This window comes from Rissa tridactyla, chromosome 5 (assembly GCF_028500815.1).
Source record: "Rissa tridactyla isolate bRisTri1 chromosome 5, bRisTri1.patW.cur.20221130, whole genome shotgun sequence".
Lineage (NCBI taxonomy): Eukaryota > Metazoa > Chordata > Aves > Charadriiformes > Laridae > Rissa > Rissa tridactyla.
This window is the reverse complement of record NC_071470.1, coordinates 41924346-41947761: the sequence shown is the minus strand read 5'-3', so window position 1 is coordinate 41947761 and position 23416 is coordinate 41924346. Positions and strand designations below refer to the sequence as shown.

General features: G+C 41.5%; 1 protein-coding gene across 6 annotated transcripts; it reads right to left on the bottom strand.

Moving 5' to 3' along the window:
* Window positions 1-465: 465 nt before the first annotated feature.
* On the bottom strand, window positions 466-21579 carry MFAP3L (microfibril associated protein 3 like). Of its 6 annotated transcripts, none has more exons than XM_054203853.1 (4): window positions 21378-21579; window positions 13240-13321; window positions 9286-9693; window positions 466-5643 (listed from the first exon to the last, which is right to left on the bottom strand). In XM_054203853.1, the coding sequence occupies exons 3-4, from the start codon at window positions 9566-9568 to the stop codon at window positions 4778-4780; spliced, it is 1149 nt and encodes a 382-aa protein (XP_054059828.1). In that variant the 5' UTR covers window positions 9569-9693; window positions 13240-13321; window positions 21378-21579; the 3' UTR covers window positions 466-4777. The 6 variants fall into 6 exon arrangements, with proteins under 6 accessions (XP_054059828.1, XP_054059832.1, XP_054059827.1 ...); XM_054203857.1 differs by lacking the exon at window positions 13240-13321 and having other exon boundaries at window positions 466-5460; window positions 5578-5643; XM_054203852.1 differs by lacking the exon at window positions 13240-13321.
* Window positions 21580-23416: the final 1837 nt, after the last annotated feature.

Genomic DNA, 23416 nt, shown 5'->3' with positions numbered 1-23416 from the left:
AGGGGGTGGGTATGGCAACACACACTTCTATTTTGTCTTGGTACTAGGGTGCATCTGGGAGAAAAGACTTTTACTTCATTGGCCCCAACTCTGAAACACCAGCAAGCCCATGACAGGGCTCAGAAAGGCAACAGTGGACAAAGTAGTCCTTTGGATTACATGCGTAAGCGCCGACATGCTTCCAAAGGGAAGATGCTACATACTTCAGCAAGCTAGGCTATTAATAACACCACCAATTAACAAGTGGGTCTACATTCTGAATAACAACAACAGCTCCCTTTCGGAGCTTTACTAAAACATCCTTTCTAGGTAAATAACTGTTTCTCCTGATCAAAGTTTCTGGAATATTAGCAGATGTACAATGAAAGACATAGTTCACTTCCCCTTGAACTGGAGCCATGTCATACTCTTACTAGGAAAATATCATCTTGTTGAGTGTGTACAAACTCGACATACTCTGTGCAAATTCTTTATTGAAACAATGATCAATATACAAGCTGGATCACATTTCATTTTGCCACTTCAGCATGAACTGGTCTCTTTGTGGTTTACGGCTGTGAACTATAAAATTGTAACAGTTATTCAAATCAAAATACAGTAACTACTTCTCAAAAGAACACATTCAGGTTTGTCTTACACTTCTTGTAAAATCAAAAAGGATTTTATAATAAATGAAATATAACTTTAGTGCAAGCATTTCCTTTGCATCTAAGAAGCTTTCGGTTGTCCAACTAAGTATGGCATACTTAAGAGGCCAACTCTTAAAATAGCATGCTGCTAAGGTATTCCATGAGAACTTTTGAAATTCGACACTGTTAACACTTTTCAGAACTAGCTGATCTGAACCAAATTGAATGTCAGAAAGCCCTGGTTATATGTTACAGTACTTTTGTCAAAAGGTAACTCCAAATCAAGGAACTGACATTAGTATGTACACTAGAATAAAACAGGCACTGATTTTAAAAAAATCAATATCTGCCTGTATATGCCATTCTGCAAGTCTTATCCAGTAATTTTTAAGCACAGGAGCAAACGCTGTGCCCTACCTTATACCAATAAACCTGCATCAAAATGCTGATCTATGGGTTCTTTTACATTTTTTAAATTACAATCTCAAAAAATGACTGAAGGGTAGGTTTCATGACAAGCATACTCAAATCGGAGAAGAAAAAAGGATCAGCAGTAAACAAATGCTGCTTAAAAAGAATATGTTGAATAAGAACATAGTGAGTGGTTTGATTGTATGGTCTTACATTTAGTGAAAAAAGAATAGAAGTTGAAAATTCAAATTCAACACTGGTTTCTTGTGCTGCAGAAATCTAGTCACATTTCATGACATCTTGGCAAAAATATTTTTAAATGGTGTAAATATATCCTGCAAATCTCTTTTCCTTTCTAAGGCTGGCTTGGTGTTCCTTATGCTTTTAGAATGCAAATTCTGTTGGACTGGATTTTCCAGACCCTGAGCGTTTTAAGAACCTTAGTGTTTGGTGACATAATAAATACGACAATGTAACAAAAGGTGTGCATAGTCCAATCGTGGGAACAGATCGCTCTAATGTCCCTGAAGTGCTTAAGGTGCATGAAAATACGTAACAATGCAAATGTTAATGTTTTCTTAGAGCCATCATTAATTTTGTATTTGTTAATTGTGTTCTTGCACCATAAAATAGCCATTCCCTAAGAAATACTGCAAGAAAGAATTGTTTACTTCATAATAGCACAGCCACAGAAAGTCTGGAACAGGAAAGATGGGTTTGGGTCTTGCTTCCCATCTATCTCCCAGAAAGGAAGTGCCTGAAAGCATGTAAAAAGCCTTAGGCTTACACGTGTTATACAATGGATGAATAAAGATACTGAGCAGCATACATGAAAACAGAAAAAATACATAAACCAGAACCATTACAATCTGTATTTTCTTCAGGTACAGTGCTGATCTGCTTTTATTCCAGTAATACCACAAAGCTAAATGTCCAAAGAATTTATAGCAGGCTGGCTGGGCCATTCCTACCTGTGAACTCTCAGCTCTGAGTGAGTCCAGCTCCAGCAAAGTCAAGGTTCCCTTTGACCTTGCAACGGCGGGAATTCAGCACAACACCTATTACGTGCATCTCATACAAATAACTGTTGCTCATAATGTGGTTTGCAATGTACATTTGTTCATGTGTACTTCAAATACATGCTCTTTGTGGGCAACCTTTGGAAAAAAACATAGTCTGTATCTTCAAGGAAGTTTACACAGAGATACTGAAGAAAACCATGGGGATTGTTTGCTCTCAAATGTTTCTCAATAAATAAATAATAAACAGGCTGGAGGACAGTCTGAGAGCAGCAGTCAGGATCAGAACTGCCTGGTACCAATCACCACATAAATATGTGAAGGGGGCTGGTCTCTACTGAAAAAAGTTCATAATTAAAAAACAATTAAAATAGTGTAGTTTAATAAATAATTTTGAAACTTAAAAAAAAAAAAAGTTATTTTTATGCTTTCAAGGAGAACACCCTTGCTTATCTATGCAATCTCAGCTGGGCACCAGGCAGGTAACTTTAGAATGCATGAGCGTTGTTTGTAATTGCTGGATAGGCTGAAAAATCAAGATGCCTCTTTTCAGGAGGTTAAGGTGAATTAAAAGAATTTAGTGCAAGCTCCTGCTTTTGTTTCCACCCTCATCCTTTTTCATACCAGAAGCAAATTAAGTAACTTGAAAAACAGAAATGTACTTTGGACTCAAGCAAGAAGTTAACAGTTTGCATCAGTAGTATTTTCAATCGCACTGGTCAGAAGTGAGGTTCTTTATGGTATTCTCTTAATCTACCCTGTGTTCTAGATTTATATTGCTTTGCTGGAACGAAAATATTTCCAGCCACATTCCTAAAAGGACTTTGCCCTTGCATGTGCAAATGCATTTTGTATAGATGCCTGCCACTGTGGTGAGCACAAATGTTAGGCAACTGAATGCCGTGATTTTCACAAGTTGGTCACAAAATCTGAAGTCTGTTATTAAACATGTATTTTTTTTTAGTAACCATAGAAAGATAAATACGGAGCCTTCTCTGCTTCACCTCTGTAAGTCATAGGGTGTTCCTGTATTACACTGCTAGTGAAGCTCTGCACTTTAACACAGAGAAGTTGACATAAAACCTCAGTTTATTATCAAGGGTTTTCTCAGACAGCTGCAACATTGACTTTGTTTGGTCTCAATTACCTGTGCAGGTAATGTACCCGATTGCCTCCAACTGACACCTTAAGCAGATGTGGCTACTTCAATAAAATGTCCAGAAAGCCACCCCACAGACCTAAGTGACATCTTTTTCTGCAATATACTTGATTCCAGGTTTATTTTGAATATCTATACTTAGACTACAGTCTTTCCTAAAACCTATAAGGTGACAGTTTGTTCATTAGTTTCAAATTAAATATGCGTCAGGGAATTAAGTAATATGCTATTAATCCTACACAGACTCCTCCTTGTAAGTGCTTTCTTTCCATACTCACTCCGGAGAAGGTCCGTCTTATTGTCTGTCTGCAACAGTAATTATCCCTTCCCTTCCACCCCTGGCATTTCCTGGCATAAATGTTGATCCTTTTTAATGCCACAATTGCTGTGATCGTTAAAGCTTTACTGGGGTAGAGTCACATGTACTCAAGCAGTGAACATCCTACACAGGTAAGGGGTTCTTAAAATACAAAAGCAATTATAACACAGTAAACAGCTTGTGTGACGGTCATTGTAATTTCACAGAACACTTGATTTTAATAATTTTTTTTTCAGTTTGGATAAAACACTCTCAAACTTATGCTTATAGATGAATTTAGGATTGATCTTCAGAATATGAATCTGCACAAAATTGAGAATCCCAATTAAAAGGTTCTTCTGCCATTTCAGCCTTGTCATCAGCTGATTACTGGCATTTGGAGGACTGTTAAGGAACTTGCGTATTTTCTGGTAAGGTAGTGCATACTTACTACTACCAAAGTACTACAAAACAAGACATCTTGCATATTTGCAGCTGTTTTCTATATGAACTTCTGGCAAAGTAAAAAATGGTCAAATATATGCAAAAAAACCCCTGCAGAGCTGTTGGACTGCAACTTTCTGGAAGATGTTTATGGGCTTCCCCATCTGTAAAATACACCTCAAAGTTGTTTCTCGATGTGAAAAAAACGATTGTTGGCATCTTTATTCCATGGAAAAGGGAAAACCATTTCCCGTGTGCCTAAGCAGTGTGGCCTCAAATGAATCGGAAACATTTTAACTTTCTTTAATAGCCCTCTAAATCACAACGCAGCTGAGCAAACAGGGTTTGTAAATGGGATCTATTAGGATTTTATTTGGCTACTGGAGTGCTGCCTCTTGGGCAGTATTTCAAATTCACAAGATAATATTTGCAAAAATGCAATAGATGGAAATAACAAGAGTGAAGAAGGAAAATGAAAACCAGTTTTATGTTTAGTAAGTTCAAGTGTCCTACATCAAAGACTACCAATGACTTCCAGGAGGCCACTACAGGTGACTCCAACCTAGAAAATGCTGAGGTAAATGTTCCTTGGAAATACTCCTAATTTAAAAGAGCAATTAATATTAATGTAATAGCAATTACTCTGCCATACATCATGGTAAACTAAAGTCAAACTGAGAAGAAAGTGCCAAATAATCCACATACATGCTTTTGCTATGATAGTCTCCAGGTAAGGCTTAGCGGCAAGTACAATATGTATTTTTTTTAAAAGAGCTCCACCTGATTTTCCTGCTATGCATAGATTCAGGAGTAACTATCATACATGGCTTTCATATATAACGCATGTATTTTTGTCATTTGCCAATGCTGTATCATCAGAACTGAGTTCAGCAGAAGGCTCAGGAGGGGGCTCTGCAGGAAGTGCTGGTGTTTGAGGAGTGTCTTCTTCCTTGGTGTCCAACTGCATGCTTTCTTGTGACTGACCATCCATGCAGTCCTTTTTGGACAACGGGTGAACTGATACTTTTATTGCAATCTGTTGAGGTGGTTCGTGCAGTGACGATGCGTCAGAGTCAGCTGTGGGAGAGTCACTGCGCTTCAAAGCGTTCGGAATCATGTACAGCTCATCTGTTTCAGTGGTTTCCTGGCCTTCTGCTGTCTGCCGTACAAAATTCTGTCCTTGCTCCTCCAGACCCACAACCTCCATAATTTCTTCCATTATAGTCCTGCAGTTCATGATGAGAGGTGGCAAAGGTACGCTCCGAGCAAGCTCTTCAATATAGCGAGCAAATTCCATGGTCTTGAACTGGGTTACTTTGGCAAGCTCGAGCGTTTTGGCTGAAGTGATAATGGGGATACGCTTCGCAATCTCAAAGGCTTTCTGGAGTTTCTCTGCTCCTTCTGTTCTGAAGAAGTCATTGATTGCTTTCTCTGTTTTCTTCAGATGACTGCTCATCATACATAACCGAGTAATGTTCAGTATCATAACAATGGTAAAAGCTACAAGGCAGACAATCATGTAATAGATTCCCATATCTCCGGAGGTAAAAACAACCCTCAGCGTCACAGTGTTGTTAACACTGCCATACGCATTAGATGCGACACACGTGTATTTACCTCTGTCTTCAAAAGACACGCTGGTAATGTTTAGTATCCCATTGTCAAGAAACCACCATTTTCCTGCTGGAGAAGAGACAGAGTAACTTAGTTACAAGTATTTTGTTCACATGATCAGCATAGACTTAAACATCGCCTTTGTCAAACTGGCTTCAGATTTTGGAAGAAGGAAATAATGTTCACAAGACAACAAAGAATTTACCATCGCAAAGGCCTGTCTGTGCCCAAGATCCTAGCTGTGTTGCTATCAAATCCCTGACATCAAGCTGCAAATAATCGGATCATGCCCTAAAAAAGTCTCATAAAAAGATGTTAATATGCATGACATCTACCACAATCTTATGGTCAGTTAAGTTACAAAGAGAGGACTACTTACCCCAGAGAGCCTCCCAAACACATGCCACACTTCCTCAAAGAACAGTAACAATGGGACTGTGAGGCAGAAAAACCTACTAAGCCCTCCTTGTTTTGTTCCCTGACAATGCATTTTCTTACAATTATTTGTGGTGTTTTGTTACAGCATCTCATATAATTCTGTTAATGTAAACTTTAAAAACCCTAAAATTTCAGACATCGTATACTACACTGCCTGCCCTGTGAAGTGTTACGAATCTAATTTTGAAGTATGATTTTAAAAAAGGGAAATAGGACAGGAGGAGTAAGATGGATGGGAAAGAGAAGTGCCATGACCAATTAAAAGAACATCTTTGCCGGTATGAACTTCTATGCAGCACGATGGAATTCCTTTTACTTTTAAAAGTCATTTCTATCAGTGCAATATAATCGACATATTTGGTCACTACATGTAATTGTACAGGTACATTTCATATCCTTGGACCCTGGCACAGCAGAACAATTTAGCTATTAAACTAAGTTTTAAACAACATGTTAAAATCCAGTGCTCCTATCACTGCTAAAGTGATTCAAGATTCAACTAGTTACTGTGTTTGCCACTATATATTGGTAACGAATTAGATTTTTAGTTCCCCAAGTCAGCTGTGGTTTTACTCAAGTATCACTACCATTTAAGAGCTGTGGATGTGCATTTTTTCCTTTATTCGTTATGATATGACTTATTAAATTGCAACTTTGCTACAAAAAACATGATTCAACTCCAACAGGAGAGCCTGGTGTCAGTTCTTTCCTTCATGTAAACCGAGCCCTGGAAGTGTTCACATGGTGGAGGGAAAGTGTAGGAGTGCCTCTGAGCCTTCTGAACTCGTCATACAGGGAGATGTCATACAGAAGGTTTCCTTTTAAAACAATGACATAGCCTGATATATGCCAACAAGATCATCTAATACATACTGCTGCTCCGAGGCCGACTCAACTGTTTTCAACCTCTGTAACACAATCCCAAGCCGTTCCTGACAGGTATCTGCTGAAGGCAGTAATGGAATTTCAGTAACCTTCCACAGGAAGGAATTTCAGGTGTTCACCCATCTTTACTATCAGAAAGTTGTTTTTCCTTAAACCTAACCTAACCAGCTGCAATTTAAGTCTATTAAGGCAGCTGAGCAAAGACACAGAATCTGTGACTAGAAGAATAACACAGCGCAAAACCCCTGTGCAATGCATGTAAATCACAAGGCAAGGACTGCAGTCCTGCCACAGGTTGGTGCATACCTTGCTTCTACATTTATTTTATCATTTTCATGGAAGTTCTTTTGTTGTTAAAAAGATTATTCTATTTTCTTACTATATTTCTTTCAAGGAAGGATCTATAGGCAATTCTGAAACTCATTAGTCAAAAAAAGCCTTTAATTCAGAGTAGTTATGGGCTTTTACCATTTTGAAAGTTTTTCTAATTAAACATGGATTATTCAAATTGTTTTTTCTACACTATCTCCAGTAGAAGCCTATGTAGAAAGTATTCCCACAAGATCCCTGCCTCAGTTCTTAATTACATCTTTTTATCCTCTTACTTAGAATTTTTAACTTGGCCGAAACACTATTTTTTGCCCTAGCTTGATTCTTGAAAACAGTTGAATCACTTTGCCTGAAATTAAAAAAATATAGAATAAAAAACTCAGTCTGAAGCAGACCTTCACATAAAAAAATGACCCCAATCTTCTAAGTTAAGCAAATTCAGAGGAAAACTCTCTTACAGAGGAAATGTCAGCATCTGTAACAGATGACACTTGTTTCTCCACCTCTAGAATAAGAAAAAATACAGAGTAGTGGCTGCTCAGTATTTCTTTGAATTGCAATGTTGGCTAAGTAGGTCTTTATTAATTGTAAAACGACAAGATGCCTTGCTGATGTATCCTGGCTCCACTGTTATAAATGACATAATGGCATTGAACGGTGACTCAATGACTGGGTCTGTGCCAGTGGATCCTAGCAGACAGTAGAACCCTAATGAGAAAACAATGATTAGAAAAAGGTATCATTGCTGGGTTTTGATAATTCAATGCCAATCTCAACATAATTATACATAATAAAGAAAGGTCTTGTGCTAGAAGATATTTCTTACAGGAAGACAGTCAGTTTCTTAAAGGAGGAAGCGCACTGTTGAAAGTCTAAGTTAAAGTGATGTTGTCTTAATACTACATCTGCAATTTTTACTGATTTGCTCAAAATTTTTGCTCACCTACCTAAATATTTGTGTTAGTATCTACCTCTCTCAGTTGACTGTACAAAGACCTAAAGTTAGATGCCTGACTAATGGGGAAAATTTGTTAGTGAGCCTTAGTAAAACACTCTAGCCCACTAATCACAGTATGTTGCCATGACTGCACAAATTATATGTGCAAGTTTGCTTACTAGCTCAAGTACTTCCTTTCTCTAGCTTTACTCAGAAAATTATATAATACTGTAAAGTAAAATATAACCAGTTATGCAGTAAGCTTTTACAGCTACACTATGCTGTTGCACATCCAGCTGGGTCAATCATTACTCCCGTCATAGCAGAGTTCTCCCTCCGGTCAACTATTAGTTAGGCAAGCTATTGTGCATTTATTATGAATAACTAAGAGTTTATTTCATCATGCTGTGAACAAAGAAGTCAGTATGGAAGGATTACATGTGCAAAACCATCCCAATTCCCCCCGAAACGTTCCCTAGAATATAACTAGGATTATCACCCAAACCTTCCATTTCAGGAAAACAAGCTCATGTGTAATTAAGGTCTCTGGCAAATGCAACTGAGGAGTCTTAACTACAGCCAGGAAGGCTCAAACTTGGCTTGTCATTCCAACTGCTGCCCTATATAGGTTTTTCTCTTGGTCATTCAGGGCGTCTTCCTGTTTCTCACGCACCCATGGCACTGTGCATAAAGACAGGAGGCGTATCAGGGAGCTAACTGTGTTGAATTCGTGCCAACAAACTATTCCCATATGTCAAGAAAAACCTCCCTTGAGTTGGAAAACAGCTTTTTAGTCTTTTTTGGTGCCAGAGAAGAACAAAAAGAGGACAGAATGGGAAATAGAATCAAACCCGAAGTCTTCCAATGAAAAGAAGCCTGTCTACACCTTCTGTTAAGTGTTTCAGCTTCTTGCTATGTGTTGCTATAAATAACACATTATAAAAACGTTATTGTTTTCTTCCAAGGTGTGCACAACAAATTTATGGCTGCCATCAGGCTTTCATATATTTTCACACAGGGAAACACCACAGTCAGGCCATTAAATTCAGGTTATTGGTCAACCTGCTGAAATCAGAAATGTCTCTGGACAGGCTACATCAGCATGAATACCAAGATCTTACCTTTATTCTCTTCCTCTTGGAGCAGGCGGCCATTGGAATTGTACCATCTGTAATGTGGACTAGGACTACCTTGGACATTGCAGTCGATCAAGGCACTACTCCCCTCCTTGACTATAATATGGTCGATGCGGGAGATCACCACAGGCACAGATCCCGTGTTCATTTCAGTGCGGTTGAAAGTGCTATTACTCACATCCTCAGCAGTTGTCAAAGCTGCTAATAAGATGACAAGGCGTGTGGTAGGCAGAAAGTACAAGAAGTGGTGGCTGTTCAGTATGTTCATTTTCCTTCAGTAGTGTACGCAACTGGCTGGGAACTGGGATCAGTTCTATTGAACGCAGGCCCTTGAGGCAAGGAGGTTGCAGGAGAGTTCTACTTTGATCCGTGCAATTTTATGTTTAAAATATCCTATAAAATAAATAAATAAGTACAATGAGATGGCATGTATAAACAATCCATTAGATGTGCTCTTTTAAAATAGTGACACATCCATTACTGCATTTCACAACCATCAGCTCAGTGTCTTGTCTAAATACTAATGTTATCACAGTCCTTATCCTTACTGGAAAAGGATGCATACATTTTCCTGACAATAGTGTTGTTCAGACTGGCAGGCGTGGGAGAACGCTTTTATCACCTAGACACTTAGCGGCAATTTAGCTACAGCAGCAGCTACACTTTTATGCCAAAAGTTCTACAGATTTTTCTCTTTTTTTTCTTTTTCTTATTTTTTTTAACATTTGCAAAATCAACAGGAAAAACAAAGGTACAGCACGTTAAAGCTGTCACTACCAGTTAAGTGCTGCAAGTCTGTCACGTGCATGGTCTTAGGTGAATTGTGGAACATGGTGTAAGAAAGAACTGCTCCAGGAAAGGTTTTTGGAGCTGATGCTGGAATCCTTAATATATATAATTTTGTCCAAATACAATAGCACATACAGCAAAACATTTCACACCATTCACTTTTCTTAAGCTACTGCATTTTTTAAAGTTTTCTGAAACAAAACATAGCATGGGAGAATATTCTTAAAAGAGTATATTGATAAAGTCATTTCAATGTCATTTTTAGGGCAGAATTAGAAAGAAAAATACTGACTGGTGACATAATTATAGGTAAGGTTTCTTTGAGATACAAATGAAATTGGGACTTTTCCATTCCTTGTGTGGCATTAAGCATTTTTGCCGGTATACTTTTTGCACACTCTCACTACAATATTTTCCCTCAGCTAATCGTCAACAGTGGGCCTTGTCTTAAGCAGTGATTTCAGTTCGTAGAGAGAGGTGGGGGGGGGGGTTACAAACGTGCTCTCTATTGGCCTCATTATGCTCCCAGTGAACACAACTGGCATTCAGTATTGACAGAGGGCCGTTGGCCGCAAAATGAGTGCCTTCAAAAATTTCACTCAGAGTCTAAGGGTTACAAATGATGTTAAAATCACATCGCAATATCTAACTACATTGGTTTTACTCATGTTTTTGCAAGATACGTAATTGAAACTTAGTGAAACTTATTAGTTAGAGGAATCTACCTGGAATCCAAATACAGGTAACAGGAAGCATCTAATGAACCTTCCCCAAATGATCATTTTACTTGCAAAACTGTTTAAATTTTATTACGGATTTGGTTGACACTACGGTAACTTATCCACCTTTGCATGGAAAATGACTGCTGACAATGTTAGGTCAGATCTATATGTAAAGGAAACTCTAAAATACAAACAATCAATTCCCTTCCCTCTTTTAGTCTTTATTCAAAAAGGAAAGAAAACAACATTACTGTCTTTCACTGGAAATACTTGATTTGGGTTGTTTTCTTCCCCATCCCCTGTTCTCTGCAAGGCAATAAACTTGATTTCATACAAATAGAGACAACTGCTATTAAAAGAGCAAAATAGTTTCCTCCATTTTGTAGGATAAATCATTACTAGAAATGACAAACTATGATTTTTTTAGATAAGCTGCACACATGGCATGCGTGGATGCTAGTCACAACTCCAAGCCTGCCCTCATTTTTTTCTCTGTTTTTCTAATTATTGAATGTGGAAATATTTGCCTTGAATAGCCAGAATAATTTTAGCTTTAAATTAATATGCAAATCTCATTTGCCATATAAAGCTATATAAACAATGACTTCAGAAATCCATTTCCAATTATGCAAAGCGTGTAGAGCCTGCGCTTTTGAAGTTCTTTATAGGTATAGCCTGTCTGCATCTACACTTTGGAAAAAATCCTTCAATTCTGCCTATTCACTTCAGTAACTATTTACATCTCATTTCTACTACTCCATTAACCTTGGAGACAGCCATTCTTTATGGTTACACATATTCACTCTATAAAATGTTTCTGTACAGTGTTACAGATCTGCATTGCGCCATACAGAAAAGCCAAAAGACACGTCACACTTCCTGGCAAGGGAACAGGAACAAAGACTGGCTGGATTAAGACAATGGGAAGGGCAAAAGAACAACATAAATTGATTAAGCTTTGTGTTGCTAATTACTGGCTGTGGCTTGTTATCAGTGTATTTGAGCCTAGCATATTTTTGATGGCAGTAAAATCAGTGGCAATCAAAAAAGGTGTTTAGCATGGAGAGCAATTTGCATTCCAGCAGGAAATGAAACAGCATCACCCCAAGGGGTGAAGAGAAAACCTGTAAGGGCTCACAGTGTATTGGGAAGCTCAAGGCAGCTGGTGGCCCACTGAATCCTGACAGCACGCTAAACACCTCTACACATGCATTTCTGTTTGAAATAAATACAGTTTGATGGCTAGTGCGAGGAATAACCAGGCAGCAGGTTTAAAGCAGAGTATTTGGAAATGGTGGCTGCTGCTTTCACGTGCCATCCAGGGAAGTGCTCTTGATGGACACTTGAGTATGCTTGAGAAGTCAGGGAGAGATGTCTCTGAAGAACGGTGTCTTAAGATGCAAGTTTAGACAAATGTTCCCAGGGCAACTAGGAAGTGACAGGGAATCTTCTCTTTGGTGTGTATCCCTGCACTGTTAGTGGCGAACAAAAAAAAAATAAATGGAAAAAACCAAAGAAGGTTTTCTTAGCCTCCACTAGCACGAGGAAGCTAAAGGATGGCCATGCAGGGACCTGCATGTCCAGGACCCTCTGCTAACCTGTTGGGCAGGACCAAAAATGCTAGAGTCCAGTTGGAAAAGCAGGAAGAAGCAGAGAGAGAGAACTGAAAGCACAGAAAATATGCTCACACCAGACTCTGATGTAAAGGCAGATTTCCTGAGAGTTTCTTTCCTACTGCTTTGCCGTAGGCACAATAACAGCCTGAGGATATCAGGGAAAATAAATCTGTGAGCCAGCTGCTTTGTTAAACTTAAGCGATGTAATGCGTTATGATTCAGTCACGCAACTGAATGGGGATAAGGCTAAGAGACTGAAATAGGACTGCTAGTGCTATCTGCCCACTTCTGGCAAAGAAGAAAGAGAATACAGAATACTGGAAAAGTGGGCACAGTGCTGTCACCCTGGATCTTGGCCACAAGAGGCGGTAATTAGCTGTGGCCCATGATAAGCCTGATGATGGCAGCCAAAATTGTAACCTTTTAATCTGACCCAAAAGTCAGAGAAAGCTGGATTGACTAGACTAAAACAAAGATTCCTGTACTAACTGCTCAAGACTGACAGTAGCACAGGACACTAATGGAAGAGGACATCTGCAATTTTGAGTATTACTCTGTAGAAACAGACTGAGTCTCTGGGAGCATTTTTGCCACAAAAGGGTTGCTATAAACAAAAAGTTAAATTTCTGGTCACAGAAAGAATGTAAGCGTTCCTTTCTCCCATCCCCAAAGCACGTGAGCTAACTGAAAAAGACTTATAAAAAGTAAAAGTTTACAATATACTTTTTTCCTTTTCTTTTTATTTATTTCTTTAATTTTAAAACTGTGGTGCATGAAAAGGCAAATGAAAACCCCCAGCTATTCTGAGCTACCTTTTCCACCTGAAGCTGTAGCCAGGGACAGGCTTACTGCCCAAGATGGAATCAGAGGAATCCCCAAACTCTCCTCCAGCACCTAGAACACAGATAAATATAGATAACTTACCCTGCTGTATTGTATCGGTAGCAACATTTACCACTGAAAGATGGTTCCCAGTGGTCCTTATATTAAATAGTTTTGGTTTTTTCTTCCCCAACCCAAATGGTATAAACTAAAAATATGAAAGTAACAAATTTACTGCTTGCAGAATTAATTTGCAAGGGAAATTGCATGAGACTTGTGCCACATGAGGGAACTATAACAGGCTTTTCTTATACATGACACAATATCCAGCTTTATGGTGCTCTTTATGCATTTCTATCCAGAGAAGTTCCCTGGAACGTGCTCCAGAAGAAGCACAGCTGCAAGGTGGTGGTGTTACTCCTGACTATGTGAGACAGGGACAAAAACGGAGGTTAAAACTTCTCTGTCCAAAATCAAGCATCAGTCTAAAAAGAAGGCACTTACAGCTCGGACTGGCTGGGAACATTAATCGCTCAGAGACATGTTCTGATTGACCATTTATTTTTTCATGTCACAGATGAGTTTGCTTCCCAGTATTACTGCCACCAAAGAAAATGACTGTGCATGAGGGGCCACATTTGTAAGTACTGCATTTGTGCAGAATAACATGATGACAGAGCACAAAAGAACAGAAGAGGAGGGCAGTGGTGCATACCTTTTCCTGGCTCGCTCACTTCTGTAAGACTGGCCTGTTCTTGTTCTTGGAATAATGTGTAATCCTATTAACTGTGAGGTTATTCAATTCAGAAGTGAAGTACAAGAGGCCAGCTTATTGTATAATGCATAAATTATGTTCCTATAGCTTTAACATCCCAATGCTATCTTGCTTGTAAGTGATCAAGAAAATGAAATGATTTTCATTCTAGTTCTCATGTGTCTATAAATAAGTATCAAGGATGATGCTACAAAACAAAATTAAAGGTAATTCTTTATTATTTAAAAACTACTTGCTACCTTTCCTATTTTCCATGGGTAATGCCTTTACAGACTGAGCAAAAGTAAAAGTTAACAGGTTTTAGTGGAACAGGAATGCAAATGAAGGAACTTACACCACATGGAAGGTGAGAAGCTCACTGACAGTTGATGGGCTTAGGAGCAAGAACTACCTACTGAAAAGGTTAAGCTATGAGGGTCCAGACAAGCAGACGAAGAGAAGTGTCACTCATTTACAACTACCAGAAACTTTCTGACTTATTTTTCTAGTAATTTGCTAGTCAATAAAATATTAAGGCTTGGTTCCAAAAGAGATGATCTGTTCATTCTCCTTAGGGGGATTTCAGTCCTTCATAATTTCTTGGGTTTCTGTTTCCCTGGCTCTGTTGAATAGGTGGCACGCTGGTGAGGTTTCTAAGATGAAGAGCATGCTTCTGCACATCTAGACCAGGGCTTCCCAATTGGGCAGCAGCTCCCAACTATGTGTGTGTTTCAGTCTCTTCAGCTGCTTTCAGCTGCCTGGGGATCTTTTAGAAACTTCTCATCAGGGATGTGTGATACTGCCCCAGCCACGTGTGCTCAGCCACTTGGTGTCACACTTGCTGCCTTCAGCCACCTGATGGGAGAGTATAGAGAAGACAGACCCAGGCTCCTCTCAGAAATGCGCAGTGAAAGGACAAGAGAAAAAGGACACAAGCTGCAACAACAGTAATTAGGATTATTTATGAAGAAATTTTTAAGCAGAGGGTCAGTCAAGCCCTGCAACAGACGGCCCAGAGGGGCTGTGGAATCTCCATCCTTTGAGATGTTCAAAACTTGATTAGACATAGTCTGAGCACACTGGTCTACGCTGGCCATGCTTTGAGCAGGGTGTTGGATCAGACAGCCTCCAGCAGCTCCTTCTAAAGAAATTCTAATACTTAAGGAACACAAATACAAGAATTGCCATGGCGAAGTCAATGTGAAAAAATATGGCTAATCTTAAAAATTTCTATATGGGATGCTGAGAAATTGCCTTCATGATCCCCTTCATAACCCTTTTATTTTTGAGTAGCAGTATTTTAGAATGATGAGACAGCATGAGAGAGTTGACTACAGCCTGAAAAAAATGCGTGTGGTCTTCTCCATTGTACTTACTTGTTTAGGGCATCTGCAATAGCGAATGCTGGGTTTTTTCCCCAAATGCAGATAGTCAGACTCTAAAGTTTATGGGTTATTAGCTGCTGATAGATTAGAGAATTGTCAGTTGTGGTGAATCTAATCTTAAAATAGAATAAAGCAGAAATAAGTCAGACTCAAAGATAGACTAAGACAACCTTTTCAGAGAACTGACTTCAGAAGGTAGATGAGTAAGAAGAGATGTCATTAAAAATACACACAATATTGAATGGTGTAAAGAAGACAGCTGAGACAATGTATTTACTACTTCTCATAATATGAAAATGAGACAAATTTCAGTGAAACTGAGGTGCAAGATGAGGCAGCGAGAGGAAAGAGAAGAAACTTCTTTGATTAACAATGACTAGACTGCAATTTCTTGACAGAAAATAAAGTAAAGGGCTGGGAATTCAGGAAGATTCAAGAGAGACTGTATATAATTTGATATAGGTTGATAGATTGATATAGTTGATAGATAGATAGTTGTATATAGGTTGATACAGGTTGATAGATTATGGTCGTTTATGCAGAATGTGGGTACTTAACTATCTTCTGTGTAGTCACTGTCCTCTGAGTGTGTGGCCCCGGGCAATGAACAAGAATGGCTGTCAGTATGGCAACTTGGAGCCCTTTAATAAAACTTCTGTCTAAAAGAAATGATAATAAAGAAGCCTATGAATTAATTTTATGTTTTCCAGGCACTGGTAATCTATCACAGGCAAACATTTGTCAGTTTGTTTTGTAAGGTGACAAATGATAAATAACAAAAGAAAGAAAATGGAAAAATCAAGGGCCTAGCTCATTGATGGCAGAAAGGGAGTAAAATTTGTAACGAGTAGCTTCTAAAGTTACTTTGTTCTGAACACATCCAACGCTGTAGGATGTAACAGAGTAAAGTTAATGACTTTAAGATGCAGTTATCTTAGTTTCAGGGTTCCACAGCGTATCAATAAATTACAGCAAGAAAGCATCAAGCAATAAAGTGATTCCACGTTTTATATGTGTGATCAAAAATGAATGCTATATCCAGACTTTTGCTGTAGGGAAAGAAGCACTTGCCATTCTATTCAACAATGGTACAAGGAGTTCTTCATGCTGCCTGTACAAGTGTGTAAATATTTTGGAATATTTTTTCTGTAAATTTCTCCTGAGGTTTTTTCCTCTCTGTCCTACTTCACATCTCGATATTGCAAAACTAGCAAGCATATGGCATCTTAGAGACTTTAAGACCCCCTTCACTTTAAGTGTTTGAATGGTCTCATTGATTTAACCATGTCTTTGAATGGTCTGGTGTGTATGCCCCTCATGCCAACAAACACGCAGGGACCCTAATCCGTTCACCTAAAAATGAACAGATGAAGGCTGTTGGTAGGTAATTATTGAAGAGATTGTTTAAAAGTAAGTCAAGAATGCCAAACCTCTGTAAAGTCCCCTTTTGATGTTGCAGCTCCTGTAATCCCAGCATCTCTGCCCTGTCAAATCAACTTTTTGCGAAATACACTGAAGTAACAAAAACACTCAGGCAACCTGGATGCTTAACTTTTCATTAAATAAGTTGTAGTTCGTACGTCCATTCTGATAGGGACTGAGCAATTTAAGTGTTCTTTCTTGGAAGTATTTTAATGACTCCAGTAAAAACAAAGCAAAGTTCTATATTTAGTGGAGAAGCTTGCTGTTTTTAATCAAGACAGGTACTGTGGTGGAAATGTCCTACTGAGTTATGGGCTACCCAGATCACAAAGCAGATTCATCACTCTCCATAGTGGAGACTTTTTAAGGCCCATCTTATATGTTATTAGGTATGCACGCTACTGGATTTTTGATCTTACAAATAAATACTTTGTTTATGTAGATTATCTAGATTTATTTAGCATTTGTATTTATGTGGAGGCTGGACAATAACCACTCAATATAGTTTTGTATACAAAGCTATTATTCCAGAAACATCTGTATGGCTTTAAGAGACACTTGCTTAACTCCTTGTGAGCTTTCAGCACAGCTGCTGCTTTACTGTTGCAGTAAACGCAGATGGATCAATGCTTAAAAGTCCCCTTTGTTGAGAAAGGAGGAACAAAGAAGATGCACAGAGAATCTCTCCCGCACTTCCACAGACATCTGCGTAATGCCTGGCCTCACCAAGTTATCTTTCATTTTCTTTACACACCTCTTATCTTTTATTTATACCGGCACTCTGTAGGCATTATTCTGCCAACAGTTTAAATAACCAAAGTCAGCAAACACAACAGCTCTCGTATGCTCTTGGCATGGCTTATGTGACCCTGCTAAGAACACAGCAATGCAGAATGCAGCCTGATTCACTTCCCTCCTCTTCCTCTTTTGAGCTGTGTAACCATCCTTTAAGCACATCTAATCGTTTTCCTCTTCCAAATGAAGAAGAAAAATTCCAGATGTAGGCCATTGAAACGAGACATAAAATTAAAAATTAAGTTCTGTTTAAACAAAGATATGAAGGGCTTTGCAGGGCTAAAGACTTACGATATTTAAACTCTAAATTTTATATGTGCTTTGAATAAGGGAATGTTTTCAATGCACTGATACAGTTTTCATTATAGTATTTTAACAAAAGGCTCCCATTTTAGTTAGAATAGAAAAGAGAAAAAAAAATAGGAGAAAACAGGTTTTAGTATGACTAGTTCTTCTCCTTCCCTATAGAACTGCAAGATGGGTATAATTTTTAATGACTGGCTTTCACATTTATTGGTTTCCGGGATACAGGGCAAAGAGGTTACACGTGGATGCGGTGATTACAACAGGATTAACCTTGTCAGAGGGGGAATTTAAAGGAACCTAACCATTCATGACTGATTGCAGTAGAAAATTATCATTTCAGGTTAAAAGTGCCTGTGCCTATTTCCTCCACAAGTAACAAAGGGGACAGCAGACAGGATTCAAAGGAGTTTGCCCTGCACCACACAATAATGTAATGATAATAACACAATAACTTACTTGTACACAAACATTATCAATTCAGCCCTTTCCAAGCATGTCTATGTAAGGCCACACATATGCAATAATTTAGCTGGAAGCCCTCAAAAGTTTACTACAGAACCTCTATAATTTCAGACGTTTGTACCAGTTATTTTTACGTCAGATTGAAAAATGTAGCATTAAAATAACACGATTTTTTCTGCATCCAGTCTTGTCGGTAGGACTGCATACCACACAGTCACGCACGTATGACTGGGGACCACACACACAGGAGTGCAGTTGCAGTGCCATATACGTGCCCTGGCCCTGCATGACTTAAAAATATCAGCAGAAATCTTTTCTTGCTATAAAACTTTCAGAGTGGCAGAACCATGTGAATTAAATGTTAAGTTTAGGCTAGGTGGGTTATTCTTAATGCAATTCCTCTGCATGTGGTGGCCCTCTTTCCAAACAAGACATTTACACACATCTGTACAGAGTTCCTTATTCCTAATGAACAGGTGCTAGTCCTGGTAATTACTTTTACTCTGAAATAAGACAGCCCACTACCAAAATTTTGTAGATAGCTAAATCAAAATCACTAAACCTGTTTGAATTCCTCTATCCTGACGCAAATAGGTAGAAATTTTGACTGCCCTTTTCAGCCTTCCTGGCAGACAGAAAATACGATGCTCTAAAATGCTGCTACAAATGACGTTAATCGTAGTAACTGCTGAAAAGTAATAGCATCTCCATTGTCTTGGAAATGATGTTTCTAAGATGGGTCTGTATGTGGACAGAAAATGCCACCGTTTTAGTTAACAGAACTAAATAACAAAATTAAGACTACAGAGAGAGGTTTGCAAAGGCACACAAGTCTGCATGGATGGGCAGGAATCTGCTCAAAATGAAAAAATACCAGGAAGTACCCAGGAGCTTGGTCTTACACCAGTGTCTTCTGGTGACCTACTAATATGGTCTAGGATATCTCAAAGTAGGGTCATAGGCATTTGTGGCTGCAAAAACTTCTAGCAAAGATGCAACTTCCTGACAGAGAAAGAAGACACCGCTTGCAAAGCTCAGGACAGGTTACTTTAGCTCCTGGCAAGCTCACTCTCCCTATTATAAGTTGCGTCTTTATCTCAGTGGGGCCTTACACTGACAAGAAGTTTAAACCACAAAAGAAATGCCAGTCCTCAGATTCCAAATTTTTTAGACAAGAACTGAACTGGAGATTTGTTTTATTCCATTTAAATCATTCCCCAGCACCCATATCATTGCATCACAAACATGACCCTCTCCTAAACTGTATGGGGGTGGCTTTGAATATTTCTGTTGGTTGGTTTTGTTTGGTTTTTTTCCCCCTGGTTAAAGTGATGAATACACTTTAACCAGGTGCCTGAGCCGATTCCATCCTCCTCCTCCATATTAGAACAGGACCTGTCTAATTGCAGGGAGGCAAAGGGGACGGGGCAGGGAGGCAACTGGAGTTGTACAATATAGATCACTTCAGAATTCACTGCCACGCTTCCACCATGTGTTAAATGTTTTAAGAGCAACTGATTTTATCTCCAGCCTTTCAGGATGGGAAACATGCCTTGGACAAATACCACATATCACTGTATTAAAGTAGGAAGAAAATTTTTTTTTTTGGGTGGATGTTCTGCTCTTTGTCTAGGCCTAGGAAAAAAAAAAAGGGTGTACAATGTGCACTCCAGCTTTGCAAGCTGCATTCAACATCAGCTGATGTTGATATACTGCAGTCTAAATGAGAAGGCTTTCTAATAAAAAAGGATTCCTACTACACCAACCACAAGTATATCACTGGTGCTGTTGCTAACCGTACACACTAAGCCAGACAAAAGATTCCTGCCATGCAATCATCATCTCCATTGAAAAGGTATCTGCTGTATTTTGCCCTACTGCAGTGAAGAAAGAAACTCTTCCACAACAACTAAAATGCTACATTTTTTTCCTTTTAACTCTTCTGTCTTTTTCCCTGTGAACTAACTTTACAGTCTCTCAAGCAAATACATACCAAATCAGGTCGCATTCAGTAATGAGCATTGCTTACACAGTTGGTACTTTTCTCTCCAGAGCGGGGTTATCAGGGTAGCTCCATTTGAGACGCTTCCATTTAACATCTGAAAGAGGAGTGCTAGGAAGCGCAGTCTCTTACAAGCCTCTCCAGATAAATGCACTAGAAAAGTGCCTGCTCAGTAGTGCTCTCTGTTCTCTTAAGCTGGCTCGTCCTACGCTGTTCGAATTTGCCCCGTTAAGAAACAATTTGATAGTTATTGCAAGACCGCGATGAAGTTTTAGATTGTCGTTCCCTCGGGGCACTTCGGAAATTGAGTTTTATCTCGTGAGACCATCCTGTCAAGCCAAAGGGTAATTAAAGCAAAATATCAGGAGGCACCCCATATTATAAATTTGAAGCAGCACAGTTTAAGCTCTCTTAAGCAGTCAGCTCCGCTGCAGAGGTCTCTGTACCGCATCCATACCCCCCCGTTCTCCTGCCCATTGCGGGACGGCAGCGAGCATCCCGACGGCGGGCTGCGGCGGGAGCGCAGAGGCTGCGGGTCTCCGGTAAGACCTTTGGGCTCAGTAGCTTTTTTTTTTTTTTCTTCTAAAGAAGCACACTTTCCGGCAAGCCCCGGTGCCGGTTTCAATTAATCTCTTGAACTCTCACGCTGAACACCACGTTACTCCACTCCCGTGGCGCGGTGACTCCATGGCAGGCTCCCCGCGAACAGCCGCCGCGGGAGAGGGACGATGTCGGGCTTGCCAGGCTCGCCGCGCTTCGCCCGGGCACGACCACCGTCCCCGTTACTCCGGACCTCCAGGCTTCCCCGAGGCAGCGCGCCCGCTCCGGTGCTCCCCGCGGCGGCTCCGCGCCGGGGACCGGGGCGCTCCGCAGCCGCTCCGCGGCCACCCCGCAGCTCGCCGGCAGCCGCGGCAGGTGCCGGCGCCGGGCAGCGCCTCCCCGGGACCGCCGCCCGCCCGCCCGCCCGCCGGGGAAACCTCGGCCCCCGCCGCGCCCGCTCACCTGCCCGCCGGCTGCTCCCCCTCGGCCGCTGCGCCCGCCGCCCCGCGGCAGCGCCCGCCGCCGCCGTGCCCCTCAGCGCGCCCCGCGCAGCACCATGCCGGGGCCGGGGCGGGCGGAGCGCGGCGCTGCCGCAGTGCCGTGCCGTGCCGTGCCGTGCCGCAGCGTTACCCACTGCTCCGCCGCCGCCGGCTCCGGCAGGGGAAAGTAGGTCAGGGCGGCACTGAGCATGCTCGGGGCCGGGCCGGGGGGCGGCCCCGGGGCCCGGGAGGGGGGACGCGGCGGGGGGGCGGCAGTGCCCGGGGCCCGGCGGGGCGAGGCAGGGGCCGGGCCGCCGCCACGGGGCTGGCGGGTGCCGTGGGGCGGCTGGAGGCGAGGCGGCGGGGCGTGAAACGAGCGGGCGGCTGCGGGGCCGCTGAGGTGGAGGCGGGGGGGTGTCACCCCGCCGTCCCCGCTGCCCCTGCGGAGCCGCCGGTCCGGCGGGAGCCCCGGCCGGCGGGATGCGCACGGCTGTCTGTTCGCATCGGAGATGTCTGCGGGAGCAGGGGCTGCAGGAAAGGGGGAAAAGCCAACCTGTTTGGATAAGCTTGAAAATCAAAATGCCGTGCTTCAGAGAAATGCTATGCTTGGTGTCTCCGCAGGGTTATATTCGTAACGGGATTACAGCATCCAACTCCAGTTTAAACCCAGTCTGAGGAGGTCTCAGTCCCTTCCCAGGAGGAAGCTGACACTGACTCTGAGCTGTCCAAGTGCTCTCTCACAAGAGGATAAAGGTGTCTTTTAGCTTGAGCAAAACTGCTTGAATGTGGTTGGTGCTACCTGTGCAGGCTGTGCAGCCACTAAAAATGGATTGGGATGTATGCGGGCAGCTGCAGGCAAGAGTCTGCCTGGGACCTCGTGTGTACCGGTGCTGTCCTGTGCCATTCTCACACACTTCTGGCTGACCTTGTGGCATCAGAAGAGGAGGATGAAGGGCCACCTTTGGCTGAGCATCAAGGCCAGTGGAATATGTTTCCAGGTGTTTGTTTGTAATCCTCCTATAGCCAGGTGTGGACCCTGCTTTTGATACCCTCTTCTGATTGCTTCCAGGGCAGTAGTAACTGAAGCTCCTCCGCTCCTGGGAGGAGTAATAAGATGAGAGAGCATTTGCTGAAACTGCTAGAAAAACATGGGTTAGGACTGCATCTCATGGCAGGGTGAGGGGTAGGTGAGGCACACTATGGTGCACATCAAAGCAGGTCTCCAGCCTGCATAGGGAAAACTGAAGAGGAACAGCATCAAAGGGTTCAGAAATGAAGAGGAAGACCCACTCCAGGGAGCTGGACTAGTTATGCCAAGGGCCTGGACACTTGGACCCACCAGCTTGCATGCAAGAAGAGCAGGGGTGGCTGCAGCTGCCAGTGCTCGGGAGTGGGGCAGGCACCATCGAGACCAGGGCTGCTGACAGACAGGGCTTTTTGTCTTCAGGGCCTCCAGTATGGAAAAATTGGGAGTCAGTGGGGAAGACGCATCTAATGTTGCCACGCTTGGCCAGAGCCAGGTGCCAGCTGAGGGAATAGGTGTGTGCTTCTTACTCATCCACTCACCCAGCAAAACATTTTCTTGATGGGAGGAGCAATTTTGGTCATAGGACCTTGTTTGCCACTGACTTTTGGCTTGTGCTAGCTTGGCCCCATTTACTGTGCATTTGTTTTTCCTTCTTCCCATGTTTAAGTACTGGTCTTGAACACAGTTGAGTGGCCTTTAACCGAGTCCCCAGTCCCACAAACTCCTTTAAGTCAGGTAGCACTCTGCTGCTCTCTGAATGCATGTCAGATCTCTGTGAGATGAGGAAAAGTCACACATTTTTCCTTAGTCCCTCTGAAAGTGGCTACCCTTTCAGTCTCCTTGGGTTTCAGTGAACATAAACCTGTGTTGCTGAAGACAGATGTATGAATTTGGAAGCCCACATACCTGCTGAAGAGGCAGTTTTTCTGGGACTTTTGTCTCCTCCCAGCACCTCCACATCTTGATATGACCCCTCTGCTGACAGTAAAGCCACC

What these genes read in the sequence shown, in the direction of transcription:
- MFAP3L (XM_054203853.1), bottom strand. Translation starts at nt 9,568, where the DNA reads ATGAACATACTGAACAGCCACCACTTCTTGTACTTTCTGCCTACCACA. An exon ending in CCAAGAGGAAGAGAATAAAG is followed by an intron (nt 5,644 to 9,285) that starts GTAAGATCTTGG and finishes TCTCTTCTCCAG; the next exon opens with CAGGAAAATGGTGGTTTCTT.